At 32.1% G+C, this 18,120-nt stretch overlaps 1 protein-coding gene across 1 annotated transcript; it reads right to left on the bottom strand.

Annotated features, from left to right (window-relative positions):
• Positions 1–8,033: 8,033 nt before the first annotated feature.
• On the bottom strand, positions 8,034–17,354 carry LOC134252416 (cadherin-8-like). The gene is made up of 12 exons (XM_062734891.1): positions 17,031–17,354; positions 16,705–16,875; positions 16,443–16,499; positions 15,299–15,489; positions 13,943–14,008; positions 13,769–13,849; positions 12,181–12,279; positions 10,588–10,719; positions 10,174–10,326; positions 9,226–9,310; positions 9,005–9,102; positions 8,034–8,733 (listed from the first exon to the last, which is right to left on the bottom strand). Exons 2-12 carry the CDS (start codon positions 16,781–16,783, stop codon positions 8,059–8,061), a joined length of 1,716 nt encoding a protein of 571 aa, XP_062590875.1. The 5' UTR covers positions 16,784–16,875; positions 17,031–17,354; the 3' UTR covers positions 8,034–8,058.
• Between the last annotated feature and the right edge of the window lie 766 nt (positions 17,355–18,120).

The following is an 18,120-nucleotide window of genomic DNA, read 5'->3' as shown; positions in this document are numbered from 1 at the left end:
GAATGTCAATCTGTTAACATATACTTCTCTAAATTTTGTTATTTTTTAAAGCTCTGACTTTAACAGAGTATAGCATAATTATGATAAGTTATAACAAAAAATATGATTGGTTGGTGTATACCTTCTTTTATGAAAATAGGCCTTTTGGTATTAGTTATTTTCTAGTTTTTTTAAAATGATATCCACTTATAATTTTCAAGATATTCTTTGTTTAATTTCTAAATTTTTCTGCAACAACTATAAATTTGAGTTTGTTAATAAAAATATGGCTGCTAGGACTAAAATTTAGAAATTAATGATTTGTTAAGAGTGAAAAAAGGCATATTATGATGTTGACAAGATTTCTTTGTCTTACCATTTGTTATGCTTTAAAAAAGAGAGATAAAAATAGATAGTATTAAAGAGGTTAAAAAAAAACTGCATGGCTAAAAATATGTTGAATTTCATATTAAATGTAGAGAGAACTTTTGAAATGAATATTGATAAGAAATTAAAGACCCAAGTTAAAAACGTCAATGTCAAATATTTTAAGTTTTTGATTACTTACAATAAGCCAGTACCAAAAGCCAAAATGGGTAAAAGAATAATGAATCCGAGTGTAAATGAGATATTCTAAATCTAGAGTAAAAGAGAATTGTAACCATTCCTCTCATATTTATCATTTGTGTAGATAATCACATTTTTTGTGTTTGTGTTTTCTGTGTTTTGGGCATCACTTTATACTTAATTATGTAAATGACTTCAGCACTGTTTTGTTTTTATAAAGACTGTATTTTAAATGATCAGTTGATCACTGAGTCTGTCCTCTTAAGAAAGAAATGATGAGCAATAAGGAAAATTAAACTTTATTTTGGCAAATGTTTCCAATATTGTATGGCAAGTAAAGAATAATTTTAAGTACCTTATCTTTGACCAACTATTAATTCCTTGAAATCTCTTTGAAACAAGATAAAAGAAAAGCAATTGATATTAACATTCTTTAGCTCACCTCGGTGAAGCTGGGAGCTCCCAGGTATCAGAATCTCTGTTTAAAGGATTTATGCAAATATCTCCAAGTACCTCTATGACATATATTGAGCAGAAGTTCATGCTTATGCTCAAATTGTTACATTGTCCCAGTAAGATTTCAAATGCTGCATTTTCAGCAACAAGAATGACAAGATTAATGTTTTTTTGAAGCAGGTTCAGATTTTGGAGCAGGGCTCATTTCCAAGTAACTATATGTATAAGGCTTATATTCACCCATCTTGCAGGGATGATGCACCTTAGGATTCACTATCATATTCACTATCTATTAGGATACTCTATCATAATTTCTTAAGACTCTGAATCTGATTTGCATTTTGAATATGATTATTCAGGTAAAAATTTTGAAGCAAGTTCTTATAAAACTAACTAAAGCCCTATGCTTTGAAATTTTGAATGTTAGATGTGATCTATGTAGCATGAAGAAAAACAGAATTGTTTTTGGACACTAATTCTGACCTGTATTTTGTGGATGAATAACATGGATAACATTTCCATAGTATTTTCTGGCAAGTTCATTCCCAAGTAATTTCAAGCCCTACCTGGACTAAACTTGCAAGTATGGTACATTTAGGGATATACGTTAAGCATGGAAAGCCTTACTGTAAGATAACATCATTGAGGTGAGCTTAGTAATCTGATTTCTATTTCAAAGACATGGACATGCTAAAGCATTGGAAAATAAAACATTCTAGAATATTCACAGTTTCAAGTATAAATTACTCTACAATTGACAATATGCTGATCAGCTTTTAATGTACATTGTCCAGAAATATTTAATTTCCGCTGGTAACATGTTTCATATTGTTTACTGTGTCTTATTTCTTTCTTTTTTTTTAATTATGGGCTCAGACTTTTTTTTTGTTTAAGTATCAAAGTTAACGCTAAGAAATTAATGGTTCTTTTTCTCTTGGCGATGTTGTTTTGTTTTCTTTTTTGAATGATTGGAAAAATAAATGGCAACCATTGTTGATTTGTTAGATTTTATAAACTCTTGTTAAATGTTATAGTTTATGCATTATTAAGTATTTACAGATTTGAAAATTTATATATCAATTTATCTTTTTTAGAATTTTTGTCATTTTTCTACCATTTCCAATGTTTAGAAAGGTTAGGGGTTCAAACATGATATTTACTCTCGAAAACTATAATGAGGGATCATAAAACTTTAAGATAAGTTTTATTACAACACTAATTTAGTGGAAAAACTTTTTTCTTTTATGATACTAAATTTTTTTTTTAATTTTAGTATTAAATGCCTCAGGACATGTATGTTGAAAGTTCAAATTCTTTATAATGAATACCAAATTGATTGTAAAGGGAAGAAATGACTGTTGTGCTTGATGCAGTGTTAATGCCCTTTGTCCTGTTATTTTTGTAGTGTGTCAGAAATAGTAATTCTTAACACTTATCTTATTTTCTACAAGCATTCATTAAATCAAATGGTGCTAAAACTATCCACGGTACTAATGTAAAAAATTGTAACAATGACGAAAAAAGTACTTAACAAGTTACATTCCACTTTAATATAATTCAATATATCTAGAAAAATCAAGTTTAATATACACAATTTTTAAATTTTATCTTTTGAAGCAGAATGGAAAAAAAATCTTTTCCCCATTAAATATGCTGAGTTTCTACTTTTGGTAAGATATTTTTCAAACTGGTGTTATATGCTAACGAATGTAGAAATTGTAGTATAGGTTAAACTTAAGAAATTTTGAGTTTTTCAGATTTAAACTTGCATGCAAAAAGCATTTCTAAAATTTTGAATGGTAATAAGCCACTGACACCCACCTTTTGAAAAGACCTTGATTCTTTTCTTTTACATTTACAAATGTTCATAAATGCCTTTAATTATGAGCAATGTTACAGGGTACTTGTAGGTGATTTGTTGTTTATAACGGACATGTACATAATATTTAGTTCTAAATTGTCAATTCTTCAAACCTAATCACACAAATTGTTTAATACCGCTACCAGAACACACTTGAGAAGATACTGTAAGTTACCAATAAAATCAAGAAATAATATCTGTAATTTCCAAAGGATAGTTTTTTTCTAATAATATCTTAATGTTTCTTGAATGAATTTTACAATTATTGAAATAGACTATTAGAGTATATGTCAGTGTATGAGATTTAACAAAGATAAAAGCATTTAAAAATGCTTGCATGTCAGAAGTTTGATCTCGTTAGCAATAAGAACAAAATTACAGTCAACATCCATGTAAATAGTTAATGAAATACTAAGTACTGAAATGTTAAGTGTGAAGTGTATTTTACAAGTAAGTATTTTTATTAGATTGAAAAAAAAATATTTTGAAGATAAATGATATCGGCACAGCCTTACAATGGGTCTCATTTGATGTACATTATTTGCAATCGAAATATTTAAAAAAATATATACATATAGTTTAAATTAAGGACAGATGATACAAACAAATTTTATCTTTGGAGGAGACTTAATATCATGTGACAAGTTTAGAAAAGTGGATAATTCTTAGAATTTTTTCTCCTAAGAATTGGAAAATGAAATAGACTTGGAAAATATCAGTAATATTTCAATGAAATTATAAAAATGAATAAAACACACTCAGTAAATAAGGTTTACATGAAAATAAATTTCAGATGTAAAAGTGTAATATAAACTGTAGAAAAATATACATTATTTGCATATGATATAGGGTGATTTATACCATTTTGTTTTTCCTCATAAAATACCTGGCTTGGTATATTTTTTTAAATATTACATATTTAGAAAATATACATTGATACAAGTGTTTTTTTTAATTGAAATATTAGTAATATTTTACAAGTCTATTTCATTTTCCAGTTCTTAGGAGAAAAAATTCCAAGACTTATCCACTTTTCTTAACTTGTTACATGATACTTAGTCTCCTCCAAACAAAAAAATTGTTTGTATCATCTGCCCTTAAAATGAACATTTTAAGATTGCAGATTGTGAAACGTAGGTTATGAATAAATAATGGATGACTTCTTTTTTCAATAAAAATGCCGTTTTTTAATACATTTTATGTGTCAGCATGATAGTTTTGATAGCATTGTTACATGTTCTATGTCTTGTTGAGTGACTGTGTGTTAAGCAGCAGCTGTATATTTTTGTACATCAGGTCTGATGCTTTCAAAAGTTTTAAGTATCAGTCAATTATTACTATGTGATAAAAGATCAAACAATAAAATGAGTGCAGGTCAATTTATGTTTGTATATTTTTAGTGCAAATCAGCTTTTCTGATCAAACATTTTCCAGCATTCGGTGTTTGTAAAGTTTGAGGAAAGATGGGATTCTAAATACTCAAAATTGTCTTCGAGTTTGAAACATTTTTACACACTAACTTATAGATTGAGTCTTAAAGTTTGATGACAATGTATATTGATTGATTGATTGATTGATTGATTCTTTGTTGTTTTACGTCCCATTCAAGAACTTTTCACTTATGTAGAGACGTCACCATATACTCTTGAAGGGCTTCAAATTTTGAAGAAACTCAAATAAAGATGCATCTGCATCAGGAAATTTTACTGGGCTAAAACCCTATGCACCATATTTGAATATTTAAAAAATGTTTATTATTTTAAAAAAAAAGTCATATATATAACAGGCAAAATGGTAGTAAATAGGAAAGTGTAATTTGTTCACTGAATGTCTATAAAATCTTTTTACATATCGTGTCTCTAAAAAGTAAAAGTGATATATAGCATTGTGATAAACATTTTTCTATTTGACTTGCAGCTTGGATTTTCTTTTAAACGTGCAGGTATAGATCTTCATCATTAATCAACTGTAGCTTGATATCGGGACTCAGTGTATTATGTTTTGAAATACATTTTCTAAAGAAAGCGAAATCAGTTCCATACAGCTCTTTCCATCCGTTCATGACATGGCGCTCCACATTACCATTGGTACTCACATGGTCAATGTCCGAGTTCCCATCATACTGCCAATTAGAACTGATGGTAGCAAATGGGTATTTGAACGGGTCTCTTGTCATCTGGAAATCCTTTACAAGTACATTTGTTTGATCTAGGTCTGGTTTTACCAGAAGAGTGGCCTTTGAGCCGTCTTTGTATGATACGTACATCTCGAGAGGTTCTGGAACAACGGTAACTTCTTCTATTGGAACATTGGGAGGTATAATTGTGGTATCATGGGCACCGATAAAAATGGAAGTTCCAAATGGCATTTTCCCTTGGAACCCATGGGGTGGCATCGGAAGCAGTTGTAATTGTCCGTTTTGATGAAGGCGTAGAACCTCGTTTTGAGAATTGGACCACTGTGTGTTCGCGTAGATGCTGATGAAGGAAACGGTAGAGATGTTTGCCATCATGTCACTACTTCTAACGGTCATCTTTTCGAGGTCTGTCTTGTCCCCGACATAAACATCGACAGCCACTACACGGACATCCAGGTTGTTGTAAAGCACGTACTCCCTTCGTCGTTCCTCCCTTAGCTTTGTCAACTTCAGATCGAGATTCAGACCTGTCAGAGTTTCTGGATCTGCTAGAAGTGTAATCTCGACCTCATTCTGTGTTTTATCTGACCATGTCTGTCTAGGAATGGTCACCAAGAAATCCATGTTTTGTGGAGTTATATATTGTCCCTCGGGATCTGACCAAGATCCATCAAGTGTTTTATACTTCATTTCCACGTAGATGTTCGCTTTAGGTTCGTGGAATGTTATTTTCAAATTGCTACCCTTTTCAAAGTCATCCTTTGCAAATGGTTGAAAAGTTACAGAAATAATAGAGTTTTTGCTCATGTTTGAAGCACGATACTTAACCGTTGTAAATCCGGATAAGCCGTCTGTAAATGTCTCCATTGGAATTTTCAGGTTTGGAAAGTTCCATAAAATACCAGCCTTATCGTCATCGCAGACAACGTCTTTCCTATCGTAATGATTTTCAAAAGATCTGTATTTTGGAAGTGTTGCAGTAATTAAGAAATGTTTGATTTCTTCGTGGAAAACGGGTATTAGGACTAAATTATCATCTGCTGGACAAGTTTTAGGCACTGTTATTCGCCGTGCGACAGCTGAGGGCATGTCGTCACGCGCAGGGCCATTTTTATATCCAATTTCAGGAATACAGTAAATTAAACATTCAAAAAGGTCTTTGCGAAGTTTATTATCGTCAACTCTGATTTCAATAAAATCAATATCTACCCCAAACCTGTCAGTTTCTTTGAAGTCGAGGGTAATTGTATGTCTCCCTGACTCGAGCGTCATATTCGGACCAACTTGTCCACTGAATAGGAATTCGTTCCAATATTCACCTTCGTTTGACTGCTCAGGTGTTTTTAGGTTTCCCAGAACAATCTTTCCATCAAGTCGTATTTCAAATGTATCACTCCCTCCATCGTTTGAATACACTACTTGGCTTAAGGAAACTTCTGCAGCGTCTCTTAGGCAGAAATAGAAATTCAAACTTTGACCTTTATTAAAATTTACTGCTTTTGCGCCACTGGCCTTTTCTCGATGATTATGGAATCTGTGTGCTGCGTACCTTTCAGCCTCCAATTTGAATACAACTGCTTGCACAAATCCTATACATGACAATATTATAACGAGAAACTTCACTAAGCTGATCATTTTCTCACCTCTGTTTTGATCATAAAAGTCTGCAGAGTTTCAAGTACAATACGTAACGACGTCATTTATGTAATTGATTTAATCAATCTATTAAAGCTTTTACGATTGATTTACATTTCGACAGATCGTCGAGAACGCCTAGAGAAGGTTAATGCATGACGACTTTGATTAATTTATTTACACATTGCCAAATGATGTTTTCCGTCGTTAGATTTAATCGAGCAATAACTTTCGGAGGTATCTTATCTTTAGTTTTATTTACTTATTTTTATTTCTAAATTTTCTTTTTAAACAAATAAAGAGACATCAAAGTACAATATTAAAGTTTGATTACCATCTTTCATCAATGTTTTTGCAATATACATGTAGCCATAACAATGATAAAATGTTTCTAGAGATTAAAGATTCTTGATTACACTTCACTGCAATTACTGTTCATGGCTGCAACACGTATTTTATTACAATCATTTTCAGATGAAAGACGTATTTTAAAAAGTATGAATTTGTAATTTTTTCCTTGAAAAATGGACAATTTTTAACTTTGAGAATACCTGTAATAAGAAAATTAGAGAATGAAATGTTATTTATCCATTGGTACTTTAAAGAAAAAATCTATTGTTTGATGTTTTTTATATATTAATATGATTTTAAATAATTTACAAGGATATGCATGTTAATTTGACATACAGACAAGACAGTACTTAAAAACAATCCTTTACACCTGAAAATTTAAAGCATTTCTTTGTTTTTTGTTGTTTTCTTTTTAATTTAGAACATTAATGGAAAAGTGTATATACCTACCTAATGTAAGTTGTAATTACTAAAAATTTGGTTTATCTCCATTAACAAAGTTTGATTATTTCTCATCTTTATATTTTGTGCCTGCTTTAAATTATATGTCATTGTTAATAATACTTTTGAGAATTTTAATCAAATTATTAAATGTCATAAAGGTGGAAACACATGACAAACTGTTTTACAGACTTTTTACTCATGATTCAGTATTTCGTTACTAAAACAAGATCTACCAAAATAATGATTTTTTTCCCTATTCATGTCATTTAATAACACACAAATAAATACATGTAAGTGAAATGCCTCTTCTCCCAATACAGCCTTGGAGGAAGAGATTTGTTTTTTACCCTTATACACAGTACTTTATAAAAAATGTACACTACATTTCATTACTAAAACAAGATCTACCAAAATTATGTTTTTCCCTTATACTCAGTACACTGTTCCATTTATGTAAGAAGATACTTTGTATCCTACAGTATTGCAACAATTGCTATATATCTGATCAGTTTAATGTCAAGAGCTTTAGTTCTCTTTTTACAATGGCACCAAAATTCTATACCTTTTCCCGCTTTGGCGAGTATTACAAAATATCACAGGCAATACAAATGGGGGACCTTCAAGTTATTCAAACCATAATTTCATCAGTTTCCTGAACAAAATGCCCATCTAAAGCTTCTATTTGATGACGGTTTTCTCCTGTGACACTTAGTTGTGTGGTTTCTTCTTCTCCCTCCATCTGATCCTCGGTATTTTCTAACTGATTTTGTTGTCTTTCTTCTCCCATCTTTTTCAGATAATCTTTCTTTTTCTTTTTCTTCTTCCTTTTCTTTTGAGATTCTCTTGGGTCTATAGGATCAAGTAAATTGTTTCTTTGAGATGGTGTAGGTATATTGTTTATAGCATCACTATTCGATATATGGTCTGTAACATTTGTGTCCTCTTCGGTATCCTTTTCTTTCTTCTCGATGTCAATATCCTCCTGAATATCATTATTCCTTGGAATTGGTTTCACTTCGTTTACTTCTGTTGTTTTCGAAACAGTCTGTTCCAAGGGTTTTGCTACCATGTCATTACCATCAAAAGGCACCACTTGTTTCTTTAACTTTCGGTGTAGAATTATCAGGACTGCCACTACAGATATCAATGCGGACGCTGCAATGGCCAAAACTATAATACCAATCAGGAGCCCGCCACTATTATCTTGGGCTGTGCTCTGTTCTGGTGAGTTAACAAAAGTGTTTGGAACCTCTACCAATACTACTGCTGTTGCTGAGTGTTTATTGATGGAAATTTCCTCTGCCTAATAACACAAGTACGTGACATAACAACAGTTTTTGAAACAAAACTTCATATATTTTAATAATAAGAGGATTTTAGTTCAGAAATGAAAAGTCAATAAATTAAATGTAGCAAATGTATGACATGGATTGAAAGATCTAAAAGTATATTTATTATGAAAAAAAAAATCAAATCAATAAACATTTTCCAAAACTTGCCCTGTTTTAAAACAACATGAAAAAAGTCATTTTATACGCATATGGTATAACTTAAACTTCATGTGTGTGTTTTACCTTCACTGAAATGATTCCAGAGTGACTAACATCTCCTACTTGTGAAATTAAACCAGTTGCATTATCTATTTCAAACGATGCGTGGAAGTTCTCCTGGTCTGTTTTTTTTAAAGCGCACAATTTTAAAATATCAATTTAAAAAATATATAAAACTGTATTTGTATTATCGAAAGACTCTTAGAAAGAAAATAAAAAAGGATTTAATATCTAAACTTTTGTACCTTCCAGTATAGAATAAGTGATGCTGTAATTCAACGTATCCTGGTCAACTGCTTTTAAGGCAATAGGTAGAACTGTCAATGGTCCCTGGTAAAGGGCAAAAACATAGTAAGGTTATGAAAAGTTAAATTCAAAAGATTTAAAATACATGTAGACCTTCAGAATTAAAATACATGTAGACCTTCAGTATAAAATATATATGAAAATAATTAACAATTCGATGCAGAGTATATTTTATTTTTACAAAATACATGTGTTTTTATAAACTCAGAAGTGTATTGTTCATGTTAGTACATCATATCAATTAAAAAATAATGAAATGTACAGATGCTCAAAAATCCAAATAATCAGTACAAATTTCTTGCACATTCCATTGTAAAAATAATAGTCTGACAATTTGTATGAAAGTCATGTCAACAATTTTCTTTATGATAACAAGGCCATTTAATCGACCATAGAATTTGCCACATTTTGATTTTGAACAAGATATTTGATATCCTTGTATCAACAACTTATTTGTCAGTAGCCTACCTCGTTCTAGAAATTGATTTTGTTTAGCGAGGCATACTACTCACCGATTAGTGGATGTTACAGGGATTTCAGCAACTCGTTTAAAGTCGGATTTCATAAATTCTATTGTCGTAATAATGACCTTGTTAGCAAATATACCTTTCATGGATACGTTTTCTGCTGACTTATTTCATACGAATTGTTAGGCCCTTGTTTCTTTACTGAATTTGACAACAGAATATACCGTCTTCTTGATCAATACATAGGATATGACCGGTCAACAGGGGATGCTTCCTTCTCCTTAGTCACCTGTTCCCATCTCTAGAATTTGCGGAGGTCCGTGATAGATCTTTTAAATTATTTTTTTTTTCGATCACTGTTCGTTTTCTTCACATTTTACATTTCATATCTCTCTTTCATTTGATTGTAGAATAACATACTCTATAGGTTTTGTCCGTTATGTTTATTCGGAACTGAGTCGTAGCACATTGCTTTCCACAGGTAGGATACAGAAATACGGGTGGTAGATCGTCTACATCCTCAATGATAACGGTAATGTCTGTCTGGTTGCTTAGACCATAACCATTGTTGTCCTAAATAGATAAGAAAGAAAATGAATTTTATTAATTAACTTTTTTTTCAATATGTACGTCAAAACGACGCATAAAGACCTTGTCAAAAAGAATAAATAAAATTAATTTAGTGTAAATATCAAGGATTAAAATATATAATGAGAAATTGACAACTCTTGAATCATTAATTGCTTTTCAAATAAGCTGTTGTAATATGCAAAGAAGGAAAAACGGTAAGTTTCTTAAAAATTTCATTCGATACAAAATGTTTCCGTTTCTTACCGTGACATTTAAAAGAAACTGAAATTTGGGCATTATGCCATCAGCCACAAGTTTGTCATAGTCGACCATTTCTAGAAGCTTCAAGTCTGGTAAACTAGGTTGAGGAAATCCAAGGTATTTAGAACCTAAAGTCTGTACAACATGTGTTAAGTTAATAATAAAAATTTTTACAAGAGGCCCAGGGGCCACAGCGCTCACCTGAGCACATCAGACTTAAATTTACTCCCACCCCCCTCCAGGTGTTCATCATTTTAACAAACTAGAATCTACACTACCTGAGAATGATTCCATATAAATATCACTAATCATAGCTTTAAATTACTTGTAAAGAAGATTTGAAAAGGTTTCCCTATATATCCCTAAGAAAAACTTGTTTTTGGCCCCACCCTAGCCCCAGGGGTCATGATTTGAACAAACTTGAATCTACAATACCTGAGGATGAATCCACAAGAGTATCATCATTCATGGCCCAGTGGTTCTGGAGAAGAAGATTTTTAAGGATTTTTCCTATATATTCCCATGTAAAACTTGGGTTTTTGGCCCCACCCTTGCCCCAGGGGTCATGATTTGAACAAACTTGAATCTACACTACCTGAGGATGATTCCTCATGAGTTTCATCTTTCCTGGCCCAGTGGTTCTGGAGAAGAAGATTTTTAAAGATTTTTCCTATATATTGCTATGTTAAACTTGGGTCGGCCATTTTGGCCCCACCCTTGCCCCGGGGGTCATGATTTGAACAAACTTGAATTTGCACTACGTGAGGATGATTCCACATGATTTTTTTCTTTCATGGTTCTGGAAGAAGATTTTTAAAAATTTTCCCTATATATTCCTATGTAAAAATTGGCAAATTTGTCCCACCCTTGCCCCGGGGGTCATGATTTGACAAACTAGAATTTACACTACCTCTTGATTCCACATGAGTTTCATCTTTCCGGGCCCAGTGGTTCTTGTGATGAAGATTTTTAAATATTTTTCCTATATATTCCTATGTAAAACTTGGGTCTGCCATTTTGGCCCCACCCTTGCCCCGGGGGTCATGATTTAAACAAACTTGAATCTACACTACCTGAGGATGATTCCACATGAGTTTCATTTTTTGGCCCAGTGGTTATAAAAGAAGATTTTTAAAGATTTTTCCTATATATTCCTATGTAAAACTTGGGTCTTTTGGCCCCACCCTTGCCTGGGGGTCATGATTTGAACAAACTTGAATCCACACTACCTGAGGATGATTCCACATGAGTTTCATCTTTCCTGGCCCAGCGGTTCTGGAGAAGAAGATTTTTAAAAAATGCCATTAATTTTTAACAAATTCATGATTATCTCCCCTTAAAAGACCATGGCCCTTCATTTGAAAAACTTGAATCCCCTTTACCACACATACAAGTTTGGTTATTTTGGCCCATTTTTAAAAGAAGATGAAAATGTGAAAAGTTTACGACGACAACGACAACGACAACAACAACGACAACGACAACGACGACAGACAACGGACAAATTTTGATCAGAAAAGCTCACTTGAGCCTTCGGCTCAGGTGAGCTAAAAAACTTATTCTTTTTTTATCAATAACAAGGAGATCGTTACTCACAGAATTATCAGTGCTTTTTAAAAGGTAGATTAAAGAAGTTTTAGGAACATCCGGGTCAGTGGTGTTGACCTTCAAAATTGTTGTTCCACTGAGTGTATCCTGGCATAAAAATAAAATTTAGTTTATATATTTCATGTATTTATTTTTCACTCCGTATTGTTGAAACTGCTTATGGTTAATTTAGATTTTTAGCTTACCTGAGCCGAAGGCTAAAGTGAGCTTTTCTGATCACATTTTGTCCGCCGTTTGTCCATCTACCTGACCGTCTGTAAGCTTTTCACATTTTTGACTTCTTCTCAAGAACCTCTTGGGCAATTTTAACCAAACTTAGTACAAAGTATCCTTGGGTGAAGGGGATTCAAGTTTGTTCAAATGAAGGGCCACGCTCTCAATCAAGGGGAGATAATTGGGAATTAATGAAAATTTGGTGGCATATTTTAAAAATCTTCTTCTCAAGAACCACTGTGCCAGGAAAGATGAAACTTATGGGGAAACATCCTCAAGTAGTGTAGATTCAAATTTGTTCAAATCACCCCCAGGGGTAGGGCGGGGCCAAAATGGCCGACCAAAGTTTTACATTAAATATATAGGAAAATTCTTTAAAAATCTTCTTCTCAAGAATGACAAAGCCATAATTCATCATATTTATATGGGAGCATGCTCAGGTAGTGTAATTCAAGTTTGTTAAAATCATGTCCCCCGGGGGTAGGGCGGGGCCAAAATGGCCGTACCAAAGTTTTACATAGAAATATATAGGAAAATTCTTTAAAAATCTTCTTCTCAAGAATGACAAAGTCATAATTCATCATATTTACATGGAAGCATGTTCAGGTAGTGTAGATTCAAGTTTGTTCAAATATATGTAGGGAGCTAGGGCCAAAATGGCACAAAGTTTTACATAGAAATATATAGAAAATTCTTTAAAAATCTTCTTCTCAAGAATGACAAAGCCATAATTCATCATATTTATATGGGAGCATGCTCAGGTAGTGTAGATTCAAGTTTGTTAAAATCATGTCCCACGGGGGTAGGGCGGGGCCAAAATGGCTGACCAAAGTTTAACATAGAAAGAGAAAATATCTTTAAACATCTTCTTCTCAAGAATGACAAAGCCATAATTCATCATATTTTTATGAAAGCATGCTCAAGTAGTGTAGATTCAAATTTGTTCAAATCATGACCCCATGGGGTAGGGCGGGGTCAAAATGGCTGGCCAAAGTTTTTAAAGATATATATAGGAAAATTCTTTAAAAATCATAAAAATAGCAAATCCATGATTTGTCATGGGACTACTTTTGGATTTAAACTTTACAATAGAAAGCCATTTTCTACTTTTTCCTACCCTTAGTGCTCAGGTGAGCGATGTGGCCCATGGGCCTCTTGTTTTATCATTATGATTAATTAAGAGTTTCTTTCTTCTCGAAATATTGTTCATTGTACATGTATACAAAAAATACATTCTCAGCTACCCGTACCGTTTTGAAGAAGAACAAGTTGCAACAATTCATGAAGCTTACTAGTATCTAAACCTATGGTTGATGTATGCAAATTTGTCACACCTAGTACATATGGATCCTGTAGTACTCACCTCTTTCACAGTAACGTTGTATGGACCCCCGTAAATCTCTGGAGGAAATTCATTAATCTCCTCGATAACCAAGGTCAAATTCTAAAATAAAAACACAGACTTGTCTTCAAGACGCAAATTATCAAAAAAGTAATCAAAAGATCATATTTTGTAACAAGTCAACGTTTTTTTTACTGTTCGTATTTCTTGATTCCCTGGTGTTGAACAAGACATTTGAAGAATGATAATTTTTATATCAACCTAAAGAAGAAAGAGAAAACAAAGATACATCATAAGTTTAAACTAAAGAATTTTGATTGTTTTATCAACAGAAAAAAAAAACACACATGTTGATACATTCATCAATTTGATTTTAGCTCACCTGAGCCGAAGGCTCAAGTGAGCTTTTCTGATCACATTTTGTCCGGCGTCCGTATGTAAATGTCTGTAAACTTTTCACATTTTCGACTTCTTCTTAAGAACCACTGGGCCAATTTCAACCAAACTTATTACAAAGCATCCTTGGGTAAAGGGGATTCACGTTTGTTCAAATGAAGGGCCACGCCCTCATTCAAGGGGAGATAATTGGGAATCAATAAAAATTTGGTGGCATGTTTTAAAAATCTTCTTCTCAAGAACCACTGTGCCAGGAAAAATGAAACTTAATGGGAAACATCCTCAGGTACTGTAGATCAAGATTGTTCAAATCATATTTATATGGAAGCATCCTCTTGAAGTGTAGATTCAAGTTTGTTCAAATCATGACCCCCTGAGGTAGAGCAGGGCCACGATGGCCGACCAAAGTTTTACATAGAAATATATAGGAAAATTCTTTAAAAATCTTCTTTTCAAGAATAGCAAAGCCATAATTCATATCTATATGGAAGCATCTTCAAGCATTGTAGATTCAAGTTTCTTCAAATCATGACCCACGGGGGTAGGGTGGGGTCAAAATAGCCGACCAGGGTTTTACATTGAAACATACAGGAAAATTCTTTAAAAATCTTCTTCTCAAGAATAACATAGCCATAATTGTTCATATTTATATGGAAGCATCCTCAGGTAGTGTAGATTTAAATTTGTTCATATCATGACCCCCGGGGGTAGGGCGGTACCACAATGGCATCCTTTACATAGAAATATATAGGAAATTCTTTAAAAATCATCTTCTCAAGAATACCAAAGCCATGATTGGTCATGGGACTACTTTTGGATTTAAACTTTTCAATAATAAACCAATTTCTACTTTTTCTTAGCCACAGTGCTCAGGTGAGCGATGTGGCCCATGGGCCTCTTGTTTAAATTAAAATAGCCAGCATTAAAGAAGCGGTATATTGCTTAAAAAGAAAAAAAGGAAGACTGATTTCTAAAAATGATTTGCAAGATACATATGTATATCCATATCTATTATTAATTAGAAATTGTTTAAGGATCTTTATAATAATTTATACGAGTCATTTGCTAACTTCAAGGAATCATTTCTATTATAGTTATTTTTTTTTTTAATATACAGTTAACGAATATAAATGACTTCAAATGCCTTCCTGTTACTTTAAATTTTTCGAAGAGGTCCTCCTTGTCCAGTGCTTTGACGACCGTGAGCTCCAAGTCAGTGTTGGTGTAATTCAGCGTAATATAGTCATTCAACTGAGTAGCATCCACTTGATTGACACCAGCAGCGGACAACTTCATACTCCATGTGATGTTGGTAAGTGAATAGTTCGCATACTTAATTACTACACCTATAATAAATAAAAAGGATATTTCGTATAATTTAATGTCAATTAAATTCTATTAATTTATGATTTTTTTTTAAATTTCCTAGTGTATTTCATACATATCCTTAAAATAATTAAGATAGAGAAGTACAGAGAACTGTGCCAGTTTTAATTTGCAATTGAAATTAAAATTTATAAAATAAGGTAAAATGGTGCGTTAGGCATAATCCCTAGCAACGGTGTAAGCACTGGGTGTCCTACAAACTTGCACGACAGACCGTTATGTCAATACAGGTGTAAAGATAACACCCATTGTAGTCCACATCTCAGTAATAGAACAATGAATAATAGATATAAAACAGATAATGGCATAGGAGATTAAGCCATTTTTAACAAACAAATTCATTGTTTATCATAAGCCATATTAAACAAATTCATTGTTTTATATATCGAGAGTTTAACAAATAGATTGCCCATGTCAGAATCACCAATGAACAGATCAGCACCCTAATGCATTGCAAATGTTATACTCCGGTATTAGAAGATCAAAGCAAGGATTGCCATTGTAATTTTGTGCAATAAATACTTCGAATCAAATTACTTGTAATTAATTTTTGATAATTTTTAAGATTCCTAAATTTTAATGCTGTGTTTGTTTGACTGTTTTGCAATCATTGTCATTTATTACTTTTTTATGTTAATTAATAAAGTTTTAAAATAAACATCTGGAATTTTGAACGAACAACTTAACAACATTTCATGTATACAAGAACTTTTATTTTTTTCTTTTGGTACATGAATATAAAAGCTTTATGATTTTACTTTTTTTTTTGGCAATATTATTTTGAATAAAAAAAAATTTTTTTATTTCAAGTCCACACCTGATTTATTGCAATGATACCTGCGTTTAACGAATTTTACTTATAGTCATACTATAACAAACTTCCTGTAAGAGCAAACATCAATAAATCATTTACTTTCGGCTGTTTCGTTGATATGCATAAGGTTGGTAGACAAATCGCAACTGCAAAACACTAAAAAAAGTAAAAAGAAAAAATAATTTTGATATACGTTCGTTTTTGAAACTTAAACTTATTGCATTGATTTTAGTAAAAACTTACACCCGTAGCATAAATTGAAATGAAATATTTGTCACTCTTTATAATGGGATAATGTTGACATTTTTTTTTGATTAGCATCCTGAAATAAAGTTTTGAAATATAGTATTGGTGAACAAACCTTTTGCAGGAAGTAGTACAATGATAAGAAATATGCGGGCCAAATGTTTCCCCTTCACGTTCAAATCAAATGCAACCATTTTCAGAGATGAAGAAATAATTTGTTAATATGTGGTCTTGATAAAGTCGGACTCATTCTATGGCATGTTCAACGTTGTAAATTTGTGAATACCTTAAATAGAAATATCATAACTGCCAAGATGTCGTAAAAGCAAATGCAAAGTAAACAATTTCTAGGTTACAAAACCTCTTAACAGACGTTGAAAACAGAACATAAGATTAACATTAAAAGATAAAATTAATGTAATGATGTTTAAGATCACTTACCTCTACCTAGTATCACATGTTTAAGGCATCAACTGGGTTATGGCCATTATGTTATTTGATTCTTTGTTAACTTCCTGGTTCCAGTCATAAATAAAATCAAAATAAAAATATTCGGGTCTGTCTTTTTTCCTTTAAAAATAACTCATCCTAGGCGGTTTATATGGACACAAGATCATTTTGAGGAACTATGGCGAAGTTTGATCATTTGTAACGATTTTGCGATCATTTCCTTCTGTTACAGAACTTAAGTCCCAGCGTGAATTTCAAGCTTTTTTTTCTACTTTATCAGGTAAGCGGACTTATCAGTTATGTCAATGCCGAACTGATAACAAAATTTCTATGGGGATCGATGGGTATGAATTGTCTAAAATCGATACTCTAAAAGAAAATACCTGTCAAACGTGATTAGGCATAGTAAAGTTTAAATTCAGTTTTCAAATTTCTGATAAAGAGACCGAAGTTTAATCTTAAAATTGAGTTTCACACAAATAATTATGACCCCCCCCCCCTTTCCCTGAAGAATTCTGTGCGATCTGATGATCATTCGGCTTAAGACAATGCATTATTTTACGTCCTTACACCAGTCGAACATAAAAAAATATATAATTCTTGTTACTGGTGTATGATTGTAATAGACGATATTGCTCTCCCTACTAAAATCTTTTTTTTTCAGTGATTAGAATGTTCTTACGGCGACTGATGATAATTATGAAATAAAGTTACATTGCTTATAAAGTATATTACATGTATACAGCAAATCTTCAAATCTTAAACAGACTGTACGAACAATGTATTAAGATTGATTTAAAAAAAACTGTCAAGTCGTTTTTATTTTTAATAATGAATGGTAGTTTTGTTGATACTGAAAAAAGTTAAGTCTGATTTTGTCAAAAACTGCAATTTTTCATGCATCTATCAAAAGACAAAATATACATATGGTTCCGACCGACTTTCGTCCCTGATTTGAATTAAAAATAAAAACAAAATAAAAAAAAAAACTGTTGAAAGTATTGAACGTATTAAAAAATATTGAAAGTAAAGAAATGTAAAAATATCAATATACATCTATTTAAGTTATATAGATAATAAA

This window comes from Saccostrea cucullata, unplaced genomic scaffold, assembly GCF_032062105.1.
Source record: "Saccostrea cucullata isolate Sc308-1 unplaced genomic scaffold, CSIRO_AGI_Scuc_v1 ctg45, whole genome shotgun sequence".
NCBI classification, from domain to species: domain Eukaryota; kingdom Metazoa; phylum Mollusca; class Bivalvia; order Ostreida; family Ostreidae; genus Saccostrea; species Saccostrea cuccullata.
This window is presented reverse-complemented; position numbering and strand designations above follow the sequence as displayed.

Excerpts from the sequence above, each read along its gene's own strand:
- LOC134252416 (XM_062734891.1), bottom strand. The coding sequence starts at position 16,783 with ATGGTTGCATTTGATTTGAACGTGAAGGGGAAACATTTGGCCCGCATA. Across the intron at positions 12,280-13,768 it reads ACAACGTTACTGTGAAAGAG|GATACACTCAGTGGAACAAC; the intron begins GTGAGTACTACA and ends TTTTTATGCCAG. Across the intron at positions 8,734-9,004 it reads CTGGAATCATTTCAGTGAAG|GCAGAGGAAATTTCCATCAA; the intron begins GTAAAACACACA and ends TTGTGTTATTAG.